The following is a 20,739-nucleotide window of genomic DNA, read 5'->3' as shown; positions in this document are numbered from 1 at the left end:
ACACACACACACACACAAACACACACCACCCTTGTCTTCCCTCCCTGAAGGCCACAAACATTAATAGTCCCAACACCTCCACAGTGCCTGCAGTGAGCAGGAGGTCCTGCTGTTCACCTGCATGAGAATGTGGCATAAATAAGAAAGTAATGTGTGGCTAACTTACACTGGGGATAAATTTAGTCAACATTTGATGGTATCTATAACTAAGACCCTTGTGTTTGAGCTCAGAGGCTGACTAAGACTTTGGACTGGTCCTCATGTAAGCCCCAGCGTGGTTACACTCATTTGTGCTTTCAAGGTCTGGAAGAGTGTGTCGCCCTGCTCGGGGCTCACTTCCAAAGTTTCCTGGGGTTTTGTGCACTTGTGAATGAAACAACTCGGGGAGCACCCCGGTCAGGTTTTCCTTGGCTCTCTTGCCCAGTTGTGATTAAGTGGCAGGAAGTGTGTTGCTCTCTGCAGGGTATTTTCCATTGTTTAATGAGACCTTGGTGGGAAGAGGGTGCAAGGACAGAACAACAACAACAACAACAACAAAAAAAAAAAAAAACACAAAAAAATCACTTTGCAAACCAAGATTTGTGTTGTTGAGTTTAAGGGAGCATGTGCAGGTATTTAACATTCTGTCAATGGGGCTGAGGTTATCCATCAAGCAAAGATACAGAACAGGAAAAATGAGGGCCTCGCTGATATGAAGCACAATTCCCCCAGTGACATCAGGCTCCAGCTCTGCTTTCCTGCATTTGACTTTCCATTTATACTTCTTAGGAGCTGGGTGTAATAAGTCCAGTTAAAACAAAGTCTGGCTGGTCATACTGAGTGTGCCACTGTAGACCTTTTACTTGGCCATTAAGTTGGGCTATTAATAGATCAGCACAAGATAACCAGCTGCAGCCTACCACAGCTCAAGTCCCTTTGTGTTTTCCTATAGGATGTTAACCTAAACCACATCTGGTACTGACAGGGAAAGCCTGGCAGAGCAGTTTATGTAGGCCGCAGTTGAACTTCCCCCATTTACCGAGGCCCTGGAGTTTTGTAACGTACTCAGCTTTGAAGGTTGAAGGTTCTGTTCTGAAACTCCTTCCTTCCCATGTCACTGTTTTGTTTTGTTTTGTTGGTTTTTTGAGACAAGGTTTCTCTGTGTAGCCTTGGCTGTCCTAGACTTGCTTTGTAGACCAGGCTGGCCTCGAACTCACAGGAATCCGCCTGCCTCTGCCTCCCGAGTGCTGGGATTAAAGGCGTGCACCACCACGCCCGGCGTCCCATGTCACTTTTGTTGTTGGTTTTTGAGGCAGGCTCTTACTGTTTAGCTCAGGCTGGCCTCAAGTTTACCCCTATCCCTTTGTTTCACATCCGGGGTGCTGGTTCCAGTTCTTGGCTGCCATGTTAGGTTGCCGGTCTACTTTTAAGCTATTTTACAAACATTTTTAAGCACTGTCTTGTCCTGGTAATTTTCAGGCTGAACGCAAAGCATTTATTTCTCTGCCTGTATTTAAAATTAAAATATCATCCTAGGAGACTTTCATTTGGATTCGTACACGTTTTGTTTCCAACTCCAAATCACAGTGGTTCTAGCCTCACATATCACTGCCGAGGGTGGAGCTCAGGTTGCCGGTTTGACCTCAATAGCAAATCCTACCCCTGCAGAAATAAATGCCTTCCCCAGCAGCATGCCTCACCATTTTCTTATGATCGCTACTCTTCCTGTTTGAGATCCTGCCCCTACACCAAAGGTTGGCCAAGCTTCCCCAGGAAACCTCAACCATAATCTCCTGGGATTTTAAAATACGGCTCTTACAGAGTCCTAGTTATTTAGACCCAGAAAAGTGAGCCAACACTGTCTAAAATGCTGACTTTTGCTTTGTCACTAGAACCCTCAAGTACTCCATATTTTTTTCAGTGTCATAAGATAAAGGAGAGATATACCTGGTCCTTGCACACTCCTAGATCCAACAACACCTGACCTGCCTCAAGGGCAACTCCTTCTTCTGCTCATAAAAGTAAAAATCCCCTTTTCTTTCCCACCCGTTCTTCATTTTGGATAGTCTTGCAAAGGAGAACAGTGATATTTGTTAACTGTTTTCAGTGCTGACCAGCCATAGCTTCCAAGCACTGTGATCCCAATTCCCCTCCTACACTTGAGACTTTTTAAAAAGTACCTTATTGATCGATTCTGCTTGGAATTGGCTGAGAGGAAGGTCTCTGCCAGACCCAGACCTTTTTCTCTGATGTTAACAGTTCTCTAGGCCTGAGAGAAACAGCCTGGATTTCAGCTAGAAGCAGGATGTGCTGGAGTGAAAGCTGAAAGGAGGGAGGCAAAGCAATAAGTCTAACCGCGAGCACCTATTCGATTACGATATCGTCCCATTTCAATAAAAGCATAATGTGTTTGACTTTGCTATAGAATTTCTAAAGAAACCCCCAAAGTGCCCATGATCTTTGGTACCAAAACCTAGAGATATCAAGTCCATATGATGCTGTTTAAACACCTAGTTTGAGCACTGCTCCCCATTCTAAACTTATTTGTTTATTTTCCTCTGGGTGAAGGAACCCATTTCCTCCATTTACTAAGTACTAATGCCCTGAAAGTAACTCTAGCTGATTTCAAAGTTAAAATAGGCAGCGTGCCATCTGCTTCACCACCTCGGTTTCGAGTTAGGAGTGTCTCTGAGAATGATTAAATCTATTCCATTGCTTTGTGGTCTAAGTCTCCATGCAAGAAAACATGCATGTAGAGGCATAGTGCTCACCTGAGATGCCTTCGGTTCACAGATCGAAATGAGTGTCAAGAAATCCCCAACATATGCAGCCATGGCCAGTGCATCGACACGGTGGGAAGCTTCTACTGCCTTTGTCACACCGGCTTCAAAACAAACGCCGATCAAACCATGTGCTTGGGTAAGTGTGTGCATCTGAGTAAGGGCAAGAGTCAATGCTAACTTGTTTGTTAATTGGTTTGCTGGTCCCAAAATAAGAATAAGCATGAGCGGTGACCCACCACTTAGTCTTTGGAACTGTGAATGCAATAAGCTCCCTGGATATTCCTTAATCCCGGATAACTAACCATCAATGGTTAATGCCAGTGTGTATGAATCCTTTTCTTGCAATGTTTGGCATCAAACTTAAGGCTTCGTGCACACTGGGGGGCTCTCGACCACTGAGTTGCACCCCTAGCCTCAGGGAAAAAAAAGACATTTAACTAACAGATAAATGGAGAAATATATTGAAACAACAATTTAATTTGTTAATACAAATGTTAACAGTGTGTGGTTTGGGATAGTATTTATATGGCCAGACCTCTGCGTGTGAATATACGGCCATTTGTGTGTGTGTGTGTGTGTGTGTGTGTGTGTGTGTGTGTGTGTGTGTGTGTCCAGTTTGTGTCAAATCTTCAAAGGTAAATTGAAAATTGTTACAAAGTGTGGACAGGAATCATTTCCCTATAGGGAAAAGAGGGAGATGTCAGGGTTTCAATTCCTTTTCAGGACTGTCCAATTGCTTCACAACACACAGCACTCAAGTTCTCACATTCCTTCCTTCTTTTTCTGACTTAAGGCTGCATCCATTAGGTTTCTGAGGGTCTTTAAGCCCATGAATCAAACTTCCATTGGAAGAAAGCCTACAGAGTCCTGTTCAAACCACTTACCTTTGGCTATAACTAGGTCCACCTGTGAATGACATTTTATTTTCTCCATGATTGGGCTTGGCTCATCCCAGGGTGGCTCACCCTTCTTTGCGTTGCCATAAAATCTACTCTACTGTCTCTCTCTCTCCCTCTCCCTCTCTCCCTCCCCCGCCCTCTCTGACTCTCTCAGAATTTTCTGAAACCTGACAACATGACAGCTTTGCTGTGCCTTCCCAATTCCCAGGCAGCTGGCATGGTGGCAGTGACTCACAATTTGGATGTAATGCTCAGTCCATATTCAAGGCACCAGGGAGCTAGCAATCAGTTGACCATCGGAGTCATAAAAGGTTATCTTTAGGTCCCAGGCTTGAAAGAGGCGGTCTTGACTTTCACCATTGCTACATTTTGACCTTCCCCCTGGAGTCTCTTTCCACTCACTCTCTCCCTTTTATCCACGGCCCTTTTCACCAGGCCTCCCTCTTCAAACCAATAGTACTGGTGTTCTTATGCCCACTTTTTTCTACTCCCTCCTTAATATAGTACACAAGAAAGATGCTAGCCGCTGTAAGTGATATGCAAAAATATTTCAGTTGCCAGAATATGCTTCATAAAGCAGCAAAGAGAAAAGCCACAGACCAATAAATAAAATGACAAACAATGCCAGGACTTCTGAGCAAAGCCAGGCTGAGGACTGTTTCATCCCTCCGCTGAGTTCAGAGGGACCGCTAAGTTATCCCTGGCGGGAGAAAGAAGAAGCATCCAAAGCGGCAGGTTAGGTTAGCTGGAGAACAGAGTTCCATTGCTGACTGCAGAGCAAAGCCTGGTGAGTCATGACTCTGGGGTAACTTGGAGTACGAATCCTGCAAGCTGAACTGTGCAACGGTGGCAACAAACGAAGGCCCAGATGCACACAGAAGTTTTTCCGTTTCCAAGTGAAAATATTTGAGTGAAGTGGCAAGAGTGAGGAATTTGAGAGGCAAATAGAGTTAAGATTCCTGTCCAGTTCTCATGTCCTCACCTCGCCTCCTCCCACACGGCAGCTGAGGAAGCACTGGCCTTCCAAGGTGTAGGCCCTCACCTTAGCTTCTCAGCCACAGCATCTCAGCTCCTGCAGCCTTAGCCGCCCTGCGGCATCAGGGACCACACGCTCACTTTCTCCTTCAGTCACGGTGTCCCTCTCGGCCCTTTCTTCCCTCAGACATAAATGAGTGTGAGAGAGACGCCTGCGGGAACGGGACCTGCAGAAACACAATTGGTTCCTTCAACTGCCGCTGCAATCACGGCTTCATACTTTCTCACAACAACGACTGCATAGGTGAGTGTGCCGGGAAATGTCGCCAGACCAGGCAGCGCGCAGGCTGCTCTGTCACATGACAGTCAAATATAATGTGTTAATTAAAAGTCAAAGGTAGCAACCCTATTCCTTTATCGTACTGTGTCCACTGCTGCAGCTTTTATATCGACTTTGATTTACGTTTAACATTTTTCAAGAAAAAAAAATTTTTTTGAAGATAAATGCTTTAGGTTAAAATATACAAAAACAAGTCTTTATAAAATACATAATTTTAGAAAATGTGGAACGCCTTGCCTAGATCCCTCTCTGCAGTCTCTCTTCAAATAAACAAGTTATTAGTGTATAGACGCGATAGGCATTTCCTCCCAGGTATGGAATGTAGACTTAGCCTTATGTATGTGCTATATAAAACATACATATGCATTTTATGTGTATACTTACATATACATATATGCAAGGATATATATGTGTGAAAACATCATAATGAAACCCATTATTTTAAACTAAAAAAGAATTTAAAGAAGGGATGCTAAGAAACAGTACCAAATACTGTATAGAGTTAGACGCTAACTTTAAATTCTTCTATTTGCAGTACTAAAGTATGAATTCATCTGAATTATGTACCCAGTAAATCCATTTTATCTTTTAAAAATAAAATCTAAATTAAAGAGACCAGAAAGAGGGGGAAGAAGGTGTTGAAGGAGCCCAGAGAGGGCGGAAGGACACATTGCAAACAAAAGCAAAAGAAGTTTTGTGGGTGAAAGGAGACCAGGGAGAGTCAGGGAATGAAGCTGAAAGTCTACAAAACAAATTTTGTTTGTGTTAAAAAGTCCATGATGAAACCTAATCTTGTATTATAAATTGAATTAAAAATTTTAAACCAACAATACAAAAAGGCTAGATTATATATATACACAAAACTGCTACAAAATTATTATGCGAATTACCAGCTTTAACTTGATAGTGTAATCTTTGCATTATATTTGCGTGGGTGCCTACAGCTGGGTCTGTGGCTGAAACCAGATCTTCACTGTAATTTCCTATATTTAGCCAGGTCCACAAAGGCCACCAAAGTTTAGAATGAAGGCTGGGATTCTGACATTTTTCCTTGGAACATAACAAAGATCTTTTTTTTCAGATGTCGACGAATGCGCAACGGGCAATGGGAACCTTTGCAGAAATGGCCAGTGCGTCAACACGGTGGGGTCTTTTCAGTGCAGGTGCAATGAAGGCTACGAAGTGGCTCCAGATGGCAGGACCTGTGTGGGTGAGTGCAGGGCTCAGGAAGACCTTGACAGGGGGGAAGGCCAGTCCTAAGGGTCAGTGCAACACATGCAAATAAGGGAAAGGCTTTGTGGTGTGGTGGTGGTGGTGGTGGTGGTGGTGGTGGTGGTGGTGGTGGTGGTGTGTGTGTGTGTGTGTGTGTAAACCACAAAAATAAATATAGAAGTCATAAATCAAGAGGAGTTTTGGGGGGACATGGGGAGGAGTTGGAAAGGGGCCAGGGAAGGTGAAAAATACTCAAATACAGTGTACTTATGAAGTCCTCAAATTTAAAAAAAAAAAAAAAGGAAGTAAAAAAAGTCCCTGAGAAAATGTCCCCAGTTCCGAACACAGAACTAGGAAGTCTCTGTTCTAATCCTACTGTGGGCAGCGAAAGGAAAAATCACCATAGGATTACACTATTCTTGCTGGTAAAGGCTTTTTTTTTTTTTTTAATGCATACATATTGCCATTTTCTTATTTTAAAAATTCGGTTATAGTCATAAAAAAAAAAACAACTGTTAAACTTAATATCTATAGTTCGTTATATTTTGCTCAAAATACCTCTCCAGAGATTAGTTCCCATAATCTTTTACGTGTCTTTAAAACCCCTTCCGAGAACTACACTTCCCTAACAATACTCAATTTGTGTTGCACCCTTTGGGAAGCTTTTAAAAGTAATTGTTTTCCTCTTTGGGAGGCCTCTGTGGCTTCTAATGGGCTCCACGCTCTTCTCCGGTTTGCTTGTGGGTCCTTTGATGAAGTGTGCCCTGCTTGATGGAGAGCGTGCGGGCAGGAACCTCTCTCCACTTTCCTTTTCTCTGCAGATGTCAATGAATGTGCTCTGGATCCTGGGAAGTGTGCACCTGGGACCTGTCAGAACTTAGATGGCTCCTACAGATGCATTTGCCCACCAGGGTACAGTCTACAGAATGACAAATGTGAAGGTAAGGCGGGGCTGTGACGGCAAGGAGAAGGGTAAGGGCATTGCACTAGAATCGCTGAAGTCAGGATGTTTTTGCAGTGGCATTTCCAGTTTAGAATACATTTTTTTTAAAAAGTCTAAGTTGGCACGAGTGTGTGGGCTTGAGTCTGCATCTCGGTCACCCACGTCAATGCCAGGTGAGTGAGGTGGCCCTCCTGTACCCCCAGAGCTTGGGAGGTAGACACATGGGATCCCTGGGACAAGCTAGCCAGCTAGACGAGACAAGCCAGCATGCTTTACATTAACTCGAGAGAGCCTGTCTCAAGAAATAAGATGGAGAATGATCTAGGAAGTCATCTAATGTCAACGTGTGGCCTCATGCACACACACGTCCATGTGCACACACACACCTTCAGACACATACACACATACCCATGTGCATCATATATAATAACAAAAGATTGATAATAATCATAAAAGCAACCTCCAAAAGGAAATGTTTGAACATTTTTACAAAAGTTAACTTTTTTTTTTTTAAGGAAAGGTCAGGTGTAGTGGTGAAAAGAGTTTAAGAATAAAGTGATTCAAAGAAGAGGAGTCCAAACTCATTAGTAAGCCCAAAAATGACAATTAAAAAATATACACTATGGAGGCAGTGACGAGGAGGCTGATTTCGCATTCCACAAGAGAATAATCACATTGACTGACGCCTTTATTTCTATGCTATCTCTTGCATGGTTGTTACCATATTAAGGCAAGAAAATGGAGTTAGTTTCTTGGCTTTCCCTTAGATGGCCTTTGGAGAACAAAGTCGTGTAAATGCATCTTGGTGTAGGCACAATTGTACAGATGTGAAACAAAAAGAGATAGTGTGTGTGTGTGTGTGTGTGTGTGTGTGTGTGTGTGTGTGCGTGTGTGCATTTAGACTAAGACAGTATAGCCCAGATTTAAGACTATAAAGACCTTCCTTCACTATAAATTCTAGCGGAGAGTCACAGGGAGTGGATGAGTAGAGTGGCTATGCTTTTTACGAAAGCGCAATGCTTGTGTAAGTCACTAGACTGAGATAAGTTTGAGAAAGAGAAGGAATACTTAATTATAAGTCACACCAATGTGTACCTGCTAGGAGTCTCTTAGGAAAACCCTTATGGTACACTGGTTAGCTGAGGCACTCTGACTTCTCAATAGGTCACCCCTTATAGGTGATACAATATACTGATGTGCTAAAGAGCCCAGGCCTTAATTCACATGTGTCCAATTCCTGTTAGCTCTGTGAGGAAGGAAAAGCTCTAGTCTATTAAAAAAAAAAAAAAAAAAAAAAAAAAGATTTTTATATCTTCAGAAAAACTAACTTGCAGATCAGAATCATGCTCTGGGATGGGATTGTGTTTAGGTAATGAGGCTATTGGTGTCTTTAAGGCTTCAGCAGTGGTATATTGGGAAAGCTACAGCATAGGATGTTGGGAAGGCTGCATTGGTGAGTGGAGAGAACTCAGCTCTCCTTGAGATCAGCCTTGCACTTGGGTTGTGCAGTGGTGAGGCGGGATGCTGGGGTTCAGGCCTCTGTCCCAGCTCAGTGTGGTGTGGAGTTGGTGTGGCTTCTCTGACTGGCCCTGCACCTCCACGAATGAGAGAGAAGTCCATCACGACAACTCCTAGGAGATGCTTATGGCTTCCATTTTTATACATCAAGATTTGTTAGAAGTGACTTTTTAAAAATTCACCTTAAAATATATGTAACAGGCAATCACCTCCCTGTTGGAAGGATTCTGAAACAGCTAGAACGCTCAACTTGTATGTTTTCAACTTGGTGACTAATGAGGTCTCTGTGACATCCTGACTCTGGCATGCATAATTCTTTTAGATATTGATGAGTGTGTTGAAGAGCCAGAAATCTGCGCTTTGGGGACCTGCAGCAACACCGAGGGCAGCTTCAAATGTCTGTGCCCAGAAGGATTCTCCCTATCCTCAACTGGAAGAAGGTGCCAAGGTAAATGCCTATGAACACTTTGGACTTCCATTACGCTGTGTTTATTTGTTGTGGTCTTATGTTTTAAACATGGCAAGGCTCTGAGCCTCTGTGAACGGGAAGACGTTTCATTCACCCACAGGTCTAATGAGTACCATATGCCTGAAAGTTCATTTTTTTACTTTTAAGGTTAAAAACCCATCCATCAAGTTTCTGTTGCTTCTACAACTTTCTTGGCACTTACACCCCTCGCCCTCTGACAAGCACAGATACTGATGGGCTCTTTGGGGGGCATCCCTGGGAGTCACTGAGGCCAGATCAGCTGTGAGTTCTCCACCTATATGAATGTGGGTACAAGCCAAGATCCTCAGACAGAGGAAGTGCAAACTGATCACCTTGTCCTCCATCTTTGCTTCACAGATCCTCTGGGGAAACAGAATAATACTTGTCAAATGGTGAAAATATTCAAGGGCTTGCCAGGCTAACTTTAAAACAAAAGGGAAAAAAAAATTTAAAGACTCTGAAAGGAAACACAAAACAGTGTTTGGTTAAAACCCAGAAACTTGTTTAGACATTCTTAAACAATGCAATTGTTATGTTACTTGGCTATTCGCACACAAACTAGTTTAATGAATTGCAGGACGAGGAAAGGCCCACCGATTTACATTTAGAGTGTCAGTCGGTCGGTCGGTTGGTCAGTCAGTCGGTCAGTCAGTGTCTATTTGTTGCTTTATGGTTTTATTTGTTTGTTTTGTTTATGTGGTTTGCTTCATATTACCAAATACTAGGTATAGAATATAATTTAAGAGTCTAACATAAGGCTTTGTGGGTCCTAGGCCTGACAAGTTTTGACTGGAGGAGCCATGTATTGGCGTAAAAGTCCAGTTTGGTCACCCAAACCACACCAGCACTCACCCCATGCCAACCCAAACAATCTTCCTGTGTGTATGACAGAGTTCTGTTGTCTTCTGAAAACTCTTGTTATTACTATTCTGCCTGGTTATGGGTTTTGTTTGTTTGTTTGTTTGTTTGTTTGTTTTACTTTTCCATTTGATCATTGCAGAAGTACTAATGGAAAAGTTGCAAATTCCCTGGCTCGTTTGATCTTGTAGGGAACTATCAGAAGGCCACAGGGGTTTCCGAGCCATGATTGAGGCACAGGCCAGCCCTGGTAGAGCCTGATTTCTACTCCCTCATTTGTGTCTTTGGCTTGGCCTGCATTCGGAAAGAAAGCAGTGAGAAGCCAGGTGTGAATCTGCCGATGTGGCAAGCCAGAGGAAACTCCAAGGCTATTAATTCAATTTGCACTGGCTTGTCACAGGGCAAGCTGACATTGCAGGAAGAACCAGGCCAGCTGCGAGAACCCTGCCACATCCTCAGCCAGAACTGAGGAATGCAAGCAGGGAGAGTGACTTTCATACTTCCAAAGGAATTTCAGAGGTCAGGAGGGGCTGTTTGCAGATGGACTGGGAAGCTGGCATCCCAGGGAGCTCTGGCTAAGGCGGTACTTGTGAGCACAGAGCTGTTTCTCAATGCAGAGCACCTTTAAGCTCGCCTACAGGGACCAACAGGACTGAAAACATATCCCCTACTGAGTGCATGCCCCGCTGGACCCTGAAACTTGGAAACTAGGAGTTTCCTTATAGGGCGACAAATTGAATCAAGCTTCTGTTGGCCAAAAAATGAGAAAGTTCCACAGAACCACTGATTTGGGGTTTTTAAGCACCAAATGTGGCTACACTCAGGGCCAGAGGGGGCAGACTCCGGCACTGGGCGCTACGTTGTAAAGGAGTACTCTTACCTGCAAGATTCAGGGACAGAGATCTGTCGTTTTTGATTGACTTGGGACTTCATGCAACTTGAGTCTGCTTCTGAGTCAAAGATATTTATTTTTCTTTCTGTGTGGGGAAGATAGAACTGGGTCAGCAACCCAAGGACAGGAATAAGTGGTAAAAATAGCACTGTTTATGCAAAACATGGATGTGACAGAGAACTCGCAGAATAAAGCAAATGAAGAGGGGGCTCCCTTCCCCCCCACCCCCCCCGGAAAATGAAAATTAGTTAGATCTTGGTATTTCTCCACGAAGTAGATATTTGGGTGGCAAACAGTGCGATATGAGCATGCTTTCTGTGCTGCTGGAAAACTGGTGGTACAGAATGGAGAAATGAGAGGTGGGCGGATCTAAAGCTGAAAGGTGGTGCAAAATGCCTGGGGAAGCAAGCACGTCCTCAGACCTGTGAAGTTTAGCCACTGTGTAATGACAGCGAAGTTGGGCAAGGCTCTGGAAGTCAAGTTTTAATTAAAACATACTCCAGACCCCCTAGATGAGCTCACTGCTCAGAGCTCCCCAGTCTGCTCTAGGAGAACTGGAAAAGTTAGGCTCCAAAATTATGTCACGCGACATTAGAGTGTTTCTAAGAAAGAAGTCTCCTTTCTTTGCTGTTACCAGAGCAATAGTGTATGTAAAGAAACGCATATTCTTTGAGAGACCGGTTATTCTGCCCACACCCACCCGTAGTCTTGCCTTCTGTCCTCTTTTTTTTTTTTTTTTTTTTTTTTTTTTTTTTTTTTTTCTTCATCTTTCTATTGCACTGAACAGGCTTTGTGTGGAAATTTAATTTTGATGTAGCTGTGTGTGTGTGTGAGCATAAAGTCTGCAGGGAACCCCACTTGAAATGTGTCCCCACAATGCCATGAGTGGCTACTTCGGTGAACGCCCCTGGTGGCACACTTTCCCCGGCCCACACACTTACCACTTCTTCACTTGCTCTATGCTATGGTGTGGGGTTTTCTTTGGTTCCAGGGTGTACAGGACACAGAACGACAGTATGTGTCTTAGAACCAGGAGACTGTCCTCCCTTAGTCTGTTTGCTGAAAGTTGCGCAGAACTCACGCAAGAAAAGCCACTGTGCAGGGGATTTGTCTTTGTGATTGGTTCCATCAGGGAATGTTATGGTCCTGAAGTCATTAGTAGAAATCTGTTAAGACTGACAGGGTTGGACTTTAGTGTTCACATCAGGCTGCTTTGAAGTAGTGGGTAATTCCAGTCACTTAATGGAGTATTGCTCTGGTTAACAAGAGAACACATTGGCCCACTATCACACAGCAAAGATCCAGCAGGAAGTCAACTGAAGTGTACTGTGTGGGTTTATGTCACAGATTTGAGGATGAGCTACTGTTACGCGAAGTTTGAAGGTGGAAAGTGCTCGTCACCCAAATCCAGAAACCATTCCAAGCAGGAGTGCTGCTGTGCTCTGAAGGGAGAGGGCTGGGGAGACCCGTGCGAGTTGTGCCCCACCGAGCCTGATGGTAAGTCTAGCATCTTTGTTTCTCGTTGCATGATCTCATGAACATATGACCATGAAATCAGTAACAGTGGCAGCCTTAAGGCCAATAGGATAATTGAATTTAAAGTGTAATAAGAATGCCTATTAAAACATATTTTATGCTGGGTGTGGTGACGCACGCCTTTAATCCCAGCACTGGGGAAGCAGAGGCAGGCGGATCGCTGTGAGTTTGAGGCCAGCCTGGTCTACAAAGCAAGTCCAGGATCGTCAAGGCTACACAGAGAGACCCTGTCTCGAAAGACCAAAACAAAAAAAAAAAACTACTTTTATCTAAGGAGCATGCATGGTAGTTATTTTCTCTTTTCAATATGTTATAAATCAAAGCCATCCAAAGAATGGACACATTGTTAGCAATGTTGGTCATGGCTCTTTGTTTCTGGGTGTCTTGTTCGTTAGCCCTCACTGTCCCCAGCTTGTGGCCACAAACAGGCAATGGATAGGGGCCTGGGAAACCTGTCACTGTGCCTGGCCTGCCCACTAATGAGTGCTTCTTTCTACCGCAGAGGCTTTCCGCCAGATCTGCCCCTTCGGAAGTGGGATCATTGTGGGCCCTGATGACTCAGCAGTGGGTGAGTGCCCCAAGGAAGGTCCTCCCAGTCTCTTCTGCGTCCTTCCTCCAGGTCTTAGGTCTCCTTACCTACCTGGGAGAAATACTCTCTTCTGGTTGTTGTTGTGTCACTTGGATGATATTTGCATTTTGATGTCAGATATTCACCACTGAACACGGAAAATGGCAGTAGTTTAAGAGAAATACTTTGCTTTTTACTGCTTTTTCTTCCTTCACTTAAGATATGGACGAATGCAAAGAACCTGATGTCTGTAAACATGGCCAGTGCATCAACACAGACGGCTCCTATCGCTGCGAGTGTCCCTTTGGCTATATTCTAGAAGGGAATGAGTGTGTGGGTAAGTAGTTCCTCCACCTCCTCCTTTGGAATTGTATTATGAGAAAGTTGAGTTACTTGGCTTTTATTCAACCAAGGTAGGAGTCACATTGAGGACGTCTTCGTTTAGACGGCCAGCTAAGTCGCCTTGTCTAGTTAGGAGCCTAGAGTAGTGAAACAAGCAAGGACAGTCCTTCCTTGCCCGACCCTTGTAGTGTAACTTGGAAGGCAGATCCGGGGCATGTCCTAAGAAATACCGAAAAGGATAACAGTAAACAGAAGTCTTAGTACAACTTAAAAAATATACTGCTAGTGGCTGTAATTTATACTTTTGGTATGTAAAAATGCCAAACGTTTTGTATGCATCATGTCTATTTGACAATAGGAAAGACCACCCACCCAATCCAGTTTCTTGTTTTAGCCTTTTCATTAAAATGCCCAAGAATGACTCCTGTGTGGACCATTGACTCTTAGTTACATTCACTGTAAGCTGGGTTCAAATACTATGTCCAACAACTCTAAAACAAAGTGTGCTCAACAATGAATGTGCAGACGGAAAAGCACTGCCTTTTCATGAGGAGTGGGAGTCCCAGGACTGCAGTGCTGGCTAAGGGTGGAGCCCACATGTATCCGTTAACCTCTCCCACCTCGCTTGGGCTATTATGCAAATGACTGATTTGTGTCTAATTACCCTGGCAGCTCTAAACCGCAAAGATACTGTTGTTTTTGTTAAATCAAAGGAGATACAGTGTTCTTCACTGTAAAGTGGGGTTTAGTAGCAAAACAGAAACAAATGTTATCAATGTTAGCTTTTTGAAATCTTCAGTTTGCTGCTGTGTGTGTGCTGTGTGTGTTCCTCCTCGCCCAGAAGGAGGAACCCTGGACAAGAGCGCACTATTTTCCTGGGGTTCAGATCTCTAAAATAGCAATGCAATTTCTAAAAATAGGGTTCTCTCTTTCCCAAGGGAAATATTGTCCCTGAGGCCTGGGGCAGAAATGAGAACAGTGGGTGTTCCAGGTGGTTGGATTAGAAGACAGCTGCATCTTTTAGGGATTTTTTTTTTCTTTTTCTTTTTTTTTTTTTTTTTTTTTTCTCTTTTGGTAAAATGTTTTCTTTCTCCACAGTTGTTTAGAAAGGTCACGCCCTAAACATGTTTCTTTCTTTCTTTTTTTTTTTTTTTTTTTCTAGCCTTTTCTTCCCCCCTGCCTAACATAAACCACCTGGTTTTAACAGAATCAACAAAATGTACTTGAGTGTTGGATTTTATCCAGTACATTAATTCTACTTAATCTTAGGTCTCTTATTTTGTGTAAATTTAGTCTTCTATTTTATATCTGGCAAGACTCCATCATATTTAAGCCTTCCTGTGCAATGATGTAATGTGAGGCCAATTGGAGACTCTGTCTTCGAACCAGCAGAACCCCTGGCAGCATGGGGGAGCCTTATTTTCCCTATTAGAGCAGCTCCTCCCACGGAAACATGCACTTCTTCCTAAGGACAGGCTGCAGAAAACCACACGGGCAATATAAGGGTTAGACTTTGTCTCGCTCACAGTCTCTGCCTGTAAGCGAGGGCAAGCTCCAGCTAGAACCCCGTGATCAGAAGTCACACACAGTCCCTCCTTGCAAGCACAGGAGAACTGAGCAAGACAGTGCAGATCCAGGAACCCAGACAGAATGAATAGTGGCATCCGAGACTGAGCCCACTAATCCTCACTCGTTTTATCTCTTTGCACCACTGGCAGATACTGATGAATGCTCCGTGGGCAATCCTTGCGGAAACGGGACCTGCAAGAATGTGATCGGAGGTTTTGAGTGTACCTGTGAGGAAGGATTTGAGCCTGGTCCAATGATGACGTGTGAAGGTCAGTGCCTTAAATACAGAAGAGTCGGCTGCCCACACTGATCATGGGAGCAGCTGCTTGATTTCGCTTCTTAGTATTAAATACCTTTTAGGGTGTGGAGAATTAAGAACATCTGAGCCTGGTAGGCTGTTGCATCATTTCTTCTCTGAGTGGCCTCATCTCTTCAGGAAATATAACAAACAATATAGGTGGCTTATGGCAGAAGCTATACTGTGTACTGCGGTGTGCTTACCTCGTGTGTCTCCTGTGCTTTTATTTCAACACAGCTCCTGTCTTGTTTACTACCTCCCACTTTATTTTCTATTTCCTTTTCTTTCCTTTTTGTTTTTGTTTTGTTTTGTATTGTTGTTGTTGTTTCTAAGGGTTCCCCCCCCCCTCTTTTGTGTTCTTCTTTTCTCCTTTTGGAAATTTCTGCACACAGAGCTAGGTGACCACTGACGTCCTGTGGTCATCTGGAGGCAATCTCAGAAGAGAGGTTGCCTAATCCGTAGAAGCATCTGAAAAGTATTTGTCAGGATGACTGCCTGGAAGGAAGTGTGTGGAAAAGAAGGAAAGGCTTAGGGATGCCAGAGAGTGGTTGGTCTCCAGATTGCTCACCTCAGAATCCCCCGGGGGAGTTGTTAGGGATACAAATTTTGTGGTCTCATTCTATGTCACAGAATCACAAACTCTAGAAGTGGGGCCCACCAGCTGTCCAGATAGTCCCCGTGCTCCTCAAGATGAGGTTCACTGGTGTGAGAAAAGAAGGGGCAGGGGGAGAGGGAGGGGGTATATGTTGGCACTGAGAGGAGCCCTTCATCAGAGATACGGATTGCTGGCACCTTCAGAGGGTTGTGAGCCTTTAGAGGTTGTGAATAAACCATGACCTGGGCACTCAGTCCTGTCCTCTACTCACATTATCGTTCCTGGGAAGCAAGATGATCATCCAAGTGGCTTGTTTTTACCATCTCACTTTTGGAAACTACATCCTGATATTTCTAAACTATAAACTCTAGGAAAGTTACTTTGCCCAATAGACGTAAAGCCATTCCCTTTTAATCAGGGCTAGAACTTGGGCATCTGTGTAAACTTTATTTCTCTAAGTATAAAATGACCATAACACTCTGAGCAGAAGAATCCCTGTTGTCTCATAGGAAACCTCTTTGTTTGGAGAAGGAGAAGTGACTAAGAGTATTAGAGGGCTTGGCTTCTCTTCTGACCATAATTGATTTAGTTGAAGGAAGCAAAGGCAATCCATAGTCCATGTACAAAGGACCTGGTCAACCTGAGTCTTCCAAGTATACAAAATGGAGCTATTCTTTCTCGTTTATGTAAATCCATAATTACACCAGGGCAGCAAGCTTGGGGGCTGTGCTGTGAGAGCCAGAAAATATGGCCACCATATTTATACCAATAAATAATCAACTCGTTTTTATAATTGTCTGGATCCATTCATGCTTATGACAAGGAAGACTGTTGGCTTTTAACAACAGTTCATATTACTCTTTTTGTCATTCTTGGTGTTATTGCCTCATTATTTTACTTTCTTTTACTGCAGATATAAATGAATGTGCCCAGAATCCTCTGCTCTGTGCCTTCCGCTGTGTAAATACCTATGGGTCCTATGAATGCAAATGCCCTGTTGGATACATTCTTCGAGAAGACCGGAGGATGTGCAAAGGTGAGGTCCCTGGTGGAGCTCATTCAAGCCAGAAGCTCTGTCTTTAAGTATGAGGGCAGATGTCCTTCTAAAGTGTCCATGAGAAGGAAAGGTCTGGAAACTGAGTGAGGTCTCCTAACCCATAGGGAACGCAGGGCTTGCCATTTCTCCCTTCACCCCTAGATTGTTACAAGAAGTACAATTAGCCCATGGAGGGCTGCCCTGAAGGCCTTGGGTGAGTTTGCTATGTATCGCATGTCTAAGACATGTCAGGCATCCTATGAGGTATAAGATATGTTCTGGACAAAGGTATTTTCCAACATCCTCAGAGCTCAGTATGTAGAAGTTGAGAAAAAAGACAAAAATGTAAATAAATCATCCTAGTGTCATAAATATGATGAGGGTTATATATACCAAACGTTCAGAGGTGGTGGCTGGGGAGATGGTTTGGTGATATAGTGTGCTTGCTTCTCTTACAGAGGACCAAATTCAGTTCCCAGCACTCCCATTAGGCGGCTCACAACTGCCTGTAACTCCAACTCCAGAAGATCTAATGGCCTCTTCTGGCCTCCAAGGGCAATTACATGCAGATATACACATGAAAAAAGTAAATCTTAAAATATACAAAAGCAAAATGTTCTGAGAATACAAAATAATGGGCATATGACAACCCAAGGGAAAAAAGAGATACTACGTTTTTAAAATGGGATGGCAAAATCTGTGTTTCTTAACACATTTCCATTAAAAAGAATTTGCTGAACACTGGCAGTCTCAGAGCGTGGAGCCAGGGGCAGAGTAACTGGGGCACTGTTTGAAGAATCCCACTGAATTCCTTTAATAAGCAGATACCTGGTCTCTCAAAATGGCTAAAATCCTATTTTGTCTGAAGGGGAAGCTTCAGTAACTGAAAGTTCCTTACCGCATGCAGAATAGAATCCAAAGGCCACAACTTAGGACATGGAAGAGAGGAGAAAGAGAGAAACACGGTGCTATTAAGAGCAGAGCATGAGCCTGGTGCGGTGGCACACATCTATAATCCCAGCACTCAGAGAGGCAGAGGCGGGTGGATCTCTGTGAGTTCGAGGCCAGCCTGCTCTATAATGTGAGTCCAGGATGGCCAAGGCTATATAGAGAAACCTTATCTCAAAAATTAATAATAATAAACCAAAAACCAAAACCAAAACCAAAAAAAAAAAAAAAAAAAAAAAGAAAGAAAGAAAAGAAAAGAAAAGAAAAGAAAGGCAGAGAATGAGAACACACCGACTCAAGGAAAATGGAATGGGAAAGGGAAAGCATGGGGAATAAGGTGCTCGGGAACGCTTGTCTTTTCCTCAACTAAGCTTCATCCGCACAACGACTGCTCTGATATTGCATGATACTAATTACATTAGATAACACAACCATGTTAAAATAATGCCATATATGGCATTGTTATAATTGTTATGTAACAGGGTTCTGTTGTTATATTATATTATACCCATGATATTTATAATATATGTCATATGTCATCTATGCATACTACAGTGCTAATACTTTTAGCATTGTTATGAGATTGAGATATCAATGTATTATAATAACATAAGGCCCTTTTTGGTCCATTTATTCATAAGAATTATAAATGCTTCAACACACAAGCATGTTTATAAAGTAAGGGAGTCAGGAAGGGTCTGCATAGCATCTTGCTTCTGATGAGCTCATCCGTTGGTCACAAAGCAGTTTCTTCACCAAGTTCAAAGGGAGTTAGAAAAGCCCTTCCCATTTTTAACATATCAACGGCCAACAAATATAAAAGGAAACAAGTTCAGCACTAAAGTAGAAAAGATGCATGTTTTGTGTTTAAAGGGCGAGCGTTGAGTGCAGCCTGTCCATAAGTTGTGGTTATGCATTCTTTCCAGATGAGGATGAGTGTGCCGAAGGAAAGCACGACTGTACCGAAAAGCAAATGGAGTGCAAGAACCTCATAGGTACCTACATGTGCATCTGTGGCCCTGGGTACCAGCGAAGACCTGATGGAGAGGGCTGCGTAGGTAAGGCTATTTCTGTACAAATTGCTCAGCGTGACCTTGAAGCGAAAAGGAGCAAAAGTGACTTGAGCTCTGAGTCGGGCTGGCAGTGTGCTCTTTCCTGCTTCATCTCACATCACAGCACACAGTGGAGAGGCCTTGCGGTTCTCTCCACCGGGCTGGCCTTCTCTCTTGGCCTGTATTGCTGCCAGAGTCAGTCACTGACCTTTGACCCTTGCTCTTTTGTGCATGTGGCCGTCCAGGAGATAGCTCTTTCCACTGCTTGCCCTCACCACTCGGTTGACTCAGTTGTCTCATTAAGATCCTGTGTTGCGTCCCCCTGTGCCAGGACTATTTCTAAGCCGGTGGCTCTAACTTGAAATCTGCTCTTACCTAGAGGTGGGTCCAAGTAGTGGTATTTTAAAGGTCCCCAGGTGATTCCAACATGTATCAAATATTGAGAACCGCAGCCTTGGACCAGGGAATGCAGACTCCTGCTTCCAACCAAATTCAACGCTTGCCTGCAGCTTCTTTTGTGAATAAAGTTTTATTAAACACCTCCTGCACCTTGGCTTCCCAAGCAGTTGGGTTGCTGGCCTGTACCATCAGGTTTGGCTGAGCACTGGGTATCATTTTCCAGCCTCTGCCTCTCTCAGAGAGCTCCGTGTTTCAGGGACTCAAAGCTATTCTCTTTGAGACACTGGGGAAGTGAGTGGTATTCAGATCTAAACAATCACCAGATAACCCAAAGATACTCCAGCCATTTTAATGTTCTCCTTAAACCTGGGATGTTAAATTATGGTTATTATTTCTCAATAATATTGCTGAAGAGTGCAAACAAGCTATGGTGAAGCTGAAGATCAGGCCAGACTAATAATGTCCCTGAGTCAACACAACTTCCTGGCATTATTCTGATGAAGTAACATATCCCTTTAAAACGATAACAAACCTCCCAGGAATATTCTTTATGTACAGATGGGGTGAGACTGAAATAAAAAAAAAAAAAATGTAAGTGTGCCTAAATGCTGCCATTGCATATAGCTGTATCAGCAATATGCTCAAGGATGCCTTACAAGAGCAGAGGGTGGGGGGGGGAAGATTGAGATTACTTTTATTTCATAATCCATCTCTGGAAGAGCACATCGGAAATTGGTAGTCTGGATGAGGGTTTTGGTGGCTGAGGATACAGAGGAAAGGCGGACATTGGTAGATTTTCTTCCTGGCCTTTCCTGGATTTCTAGCTTTTGATCATGTGAAGAGGCTACTTGTTTTCAAACCAAATTGAGAGAGTGAGTGAGTGAGTGAAGGAAGGAAGAAATGAAGGAAGGGAGGGAGGGAGAACGGGAGGGAGGAAGAGAGGAATCAAGGAAGAAAAATTAACCTTTCTATAAATGTCGGATTGACTCCTGTCTCTCTCCACACAGATGAGAATGAGTGTCAGACCAAGCCAGGCATCTGTGAGAACGGACGTTGCCTTAACACCCGGGGGAGCTACACCTGTGAGTGCAATGACGGCTTCACAGCCAGCCCCACACAGGACGAGTGCTTGGGTGAGTACCTGGCGCTGACCTCACCGCTGCCTTCCCTAGATCCAGCTCTCAGGCTGGGATATTCCACAACATTATTTCTGGTTTGAAATAAGAAAAAATATCAAAAAAAATTGAAAAGGGGCTGAAAACAGTCATCCTTGGGAGATGACTTAGTGACCGAGTGTCCACTGGGTCAGGACCTCCTTGGAGCGAAGTTCTTCCTTTGCTAATTGCACACAGAATTGCAAGCTTGGGGTTTCCTTCTTGCTGCCTTTTAAGGCCTTCATGACCAGGCCCACTTGCGTATGTTTTCTGCCCCCTTTCCTGTAGCATGGCTGTTGCAACTGTCCTTCCATATGTCTGGGGCACAAAGAATTAAAAGCTTGTCTGCACCA

The 20,739-nt window shown here is 43.7% G+C and overlaps 1 protein-coding gene across 1 annotated transcript in view; it reads left to right on the top strand.

Moving 5' to 3' along the window:
• The window catches only part of Fbn1 (fibrillin 1), a 207,471-nt gene that overhangs the window by 169,462 nt on the left and 17,270 nt on the right, over positions 1-20,739 (top strand). Inside the window, 12 exon segments of the mRNA XM_051144536.1 lie at positions 2,773-2,898; positions 4,824-4,940; positions 6,058-6,186; positions 7,010-7,129; positions 8,972-9,097; positions 12,237-12,386; positions 12,928-12,993; positions 13,214-13,330; positions 15,054-15,173; positions 16,711-16,833; positions 18,708-18,839; positions 20,240-20,365. Coding sequence (XP_051000493.1) covers positions 2,773-2,898; positions 4,824-4,940; positions 6,058-6,186; positions 7,010-7,129; positions 8,972-9,097; positions 12,237-12,386; positions 12,928-12,993; positions 13,214-13,330; positions 15,054-15,173; positions 16,711-16,833; positions 18,708-18,839; positions 20,240-20,365 — 1,452 coding nt within the window.

Source organism: Acomys russatus, chromosome 4, assembly GCF_903995435.1.
Source record: "Acomys russatus chromosome 4, mAcoRus1.1, whole genome shotgun sequence".
In the NCBI taxonomy this organism is placed as follows: Eukaryota; Metazoa; Chordata; class Mammalia; order Rodentia; family Muridae; genus Acomys; species Acomys russatus.
The sequence above is the reverse complement of the archived record's forward strand: the minus strand, read 5'-3'. Positions and strand labels throughout refer to the sequence as shown.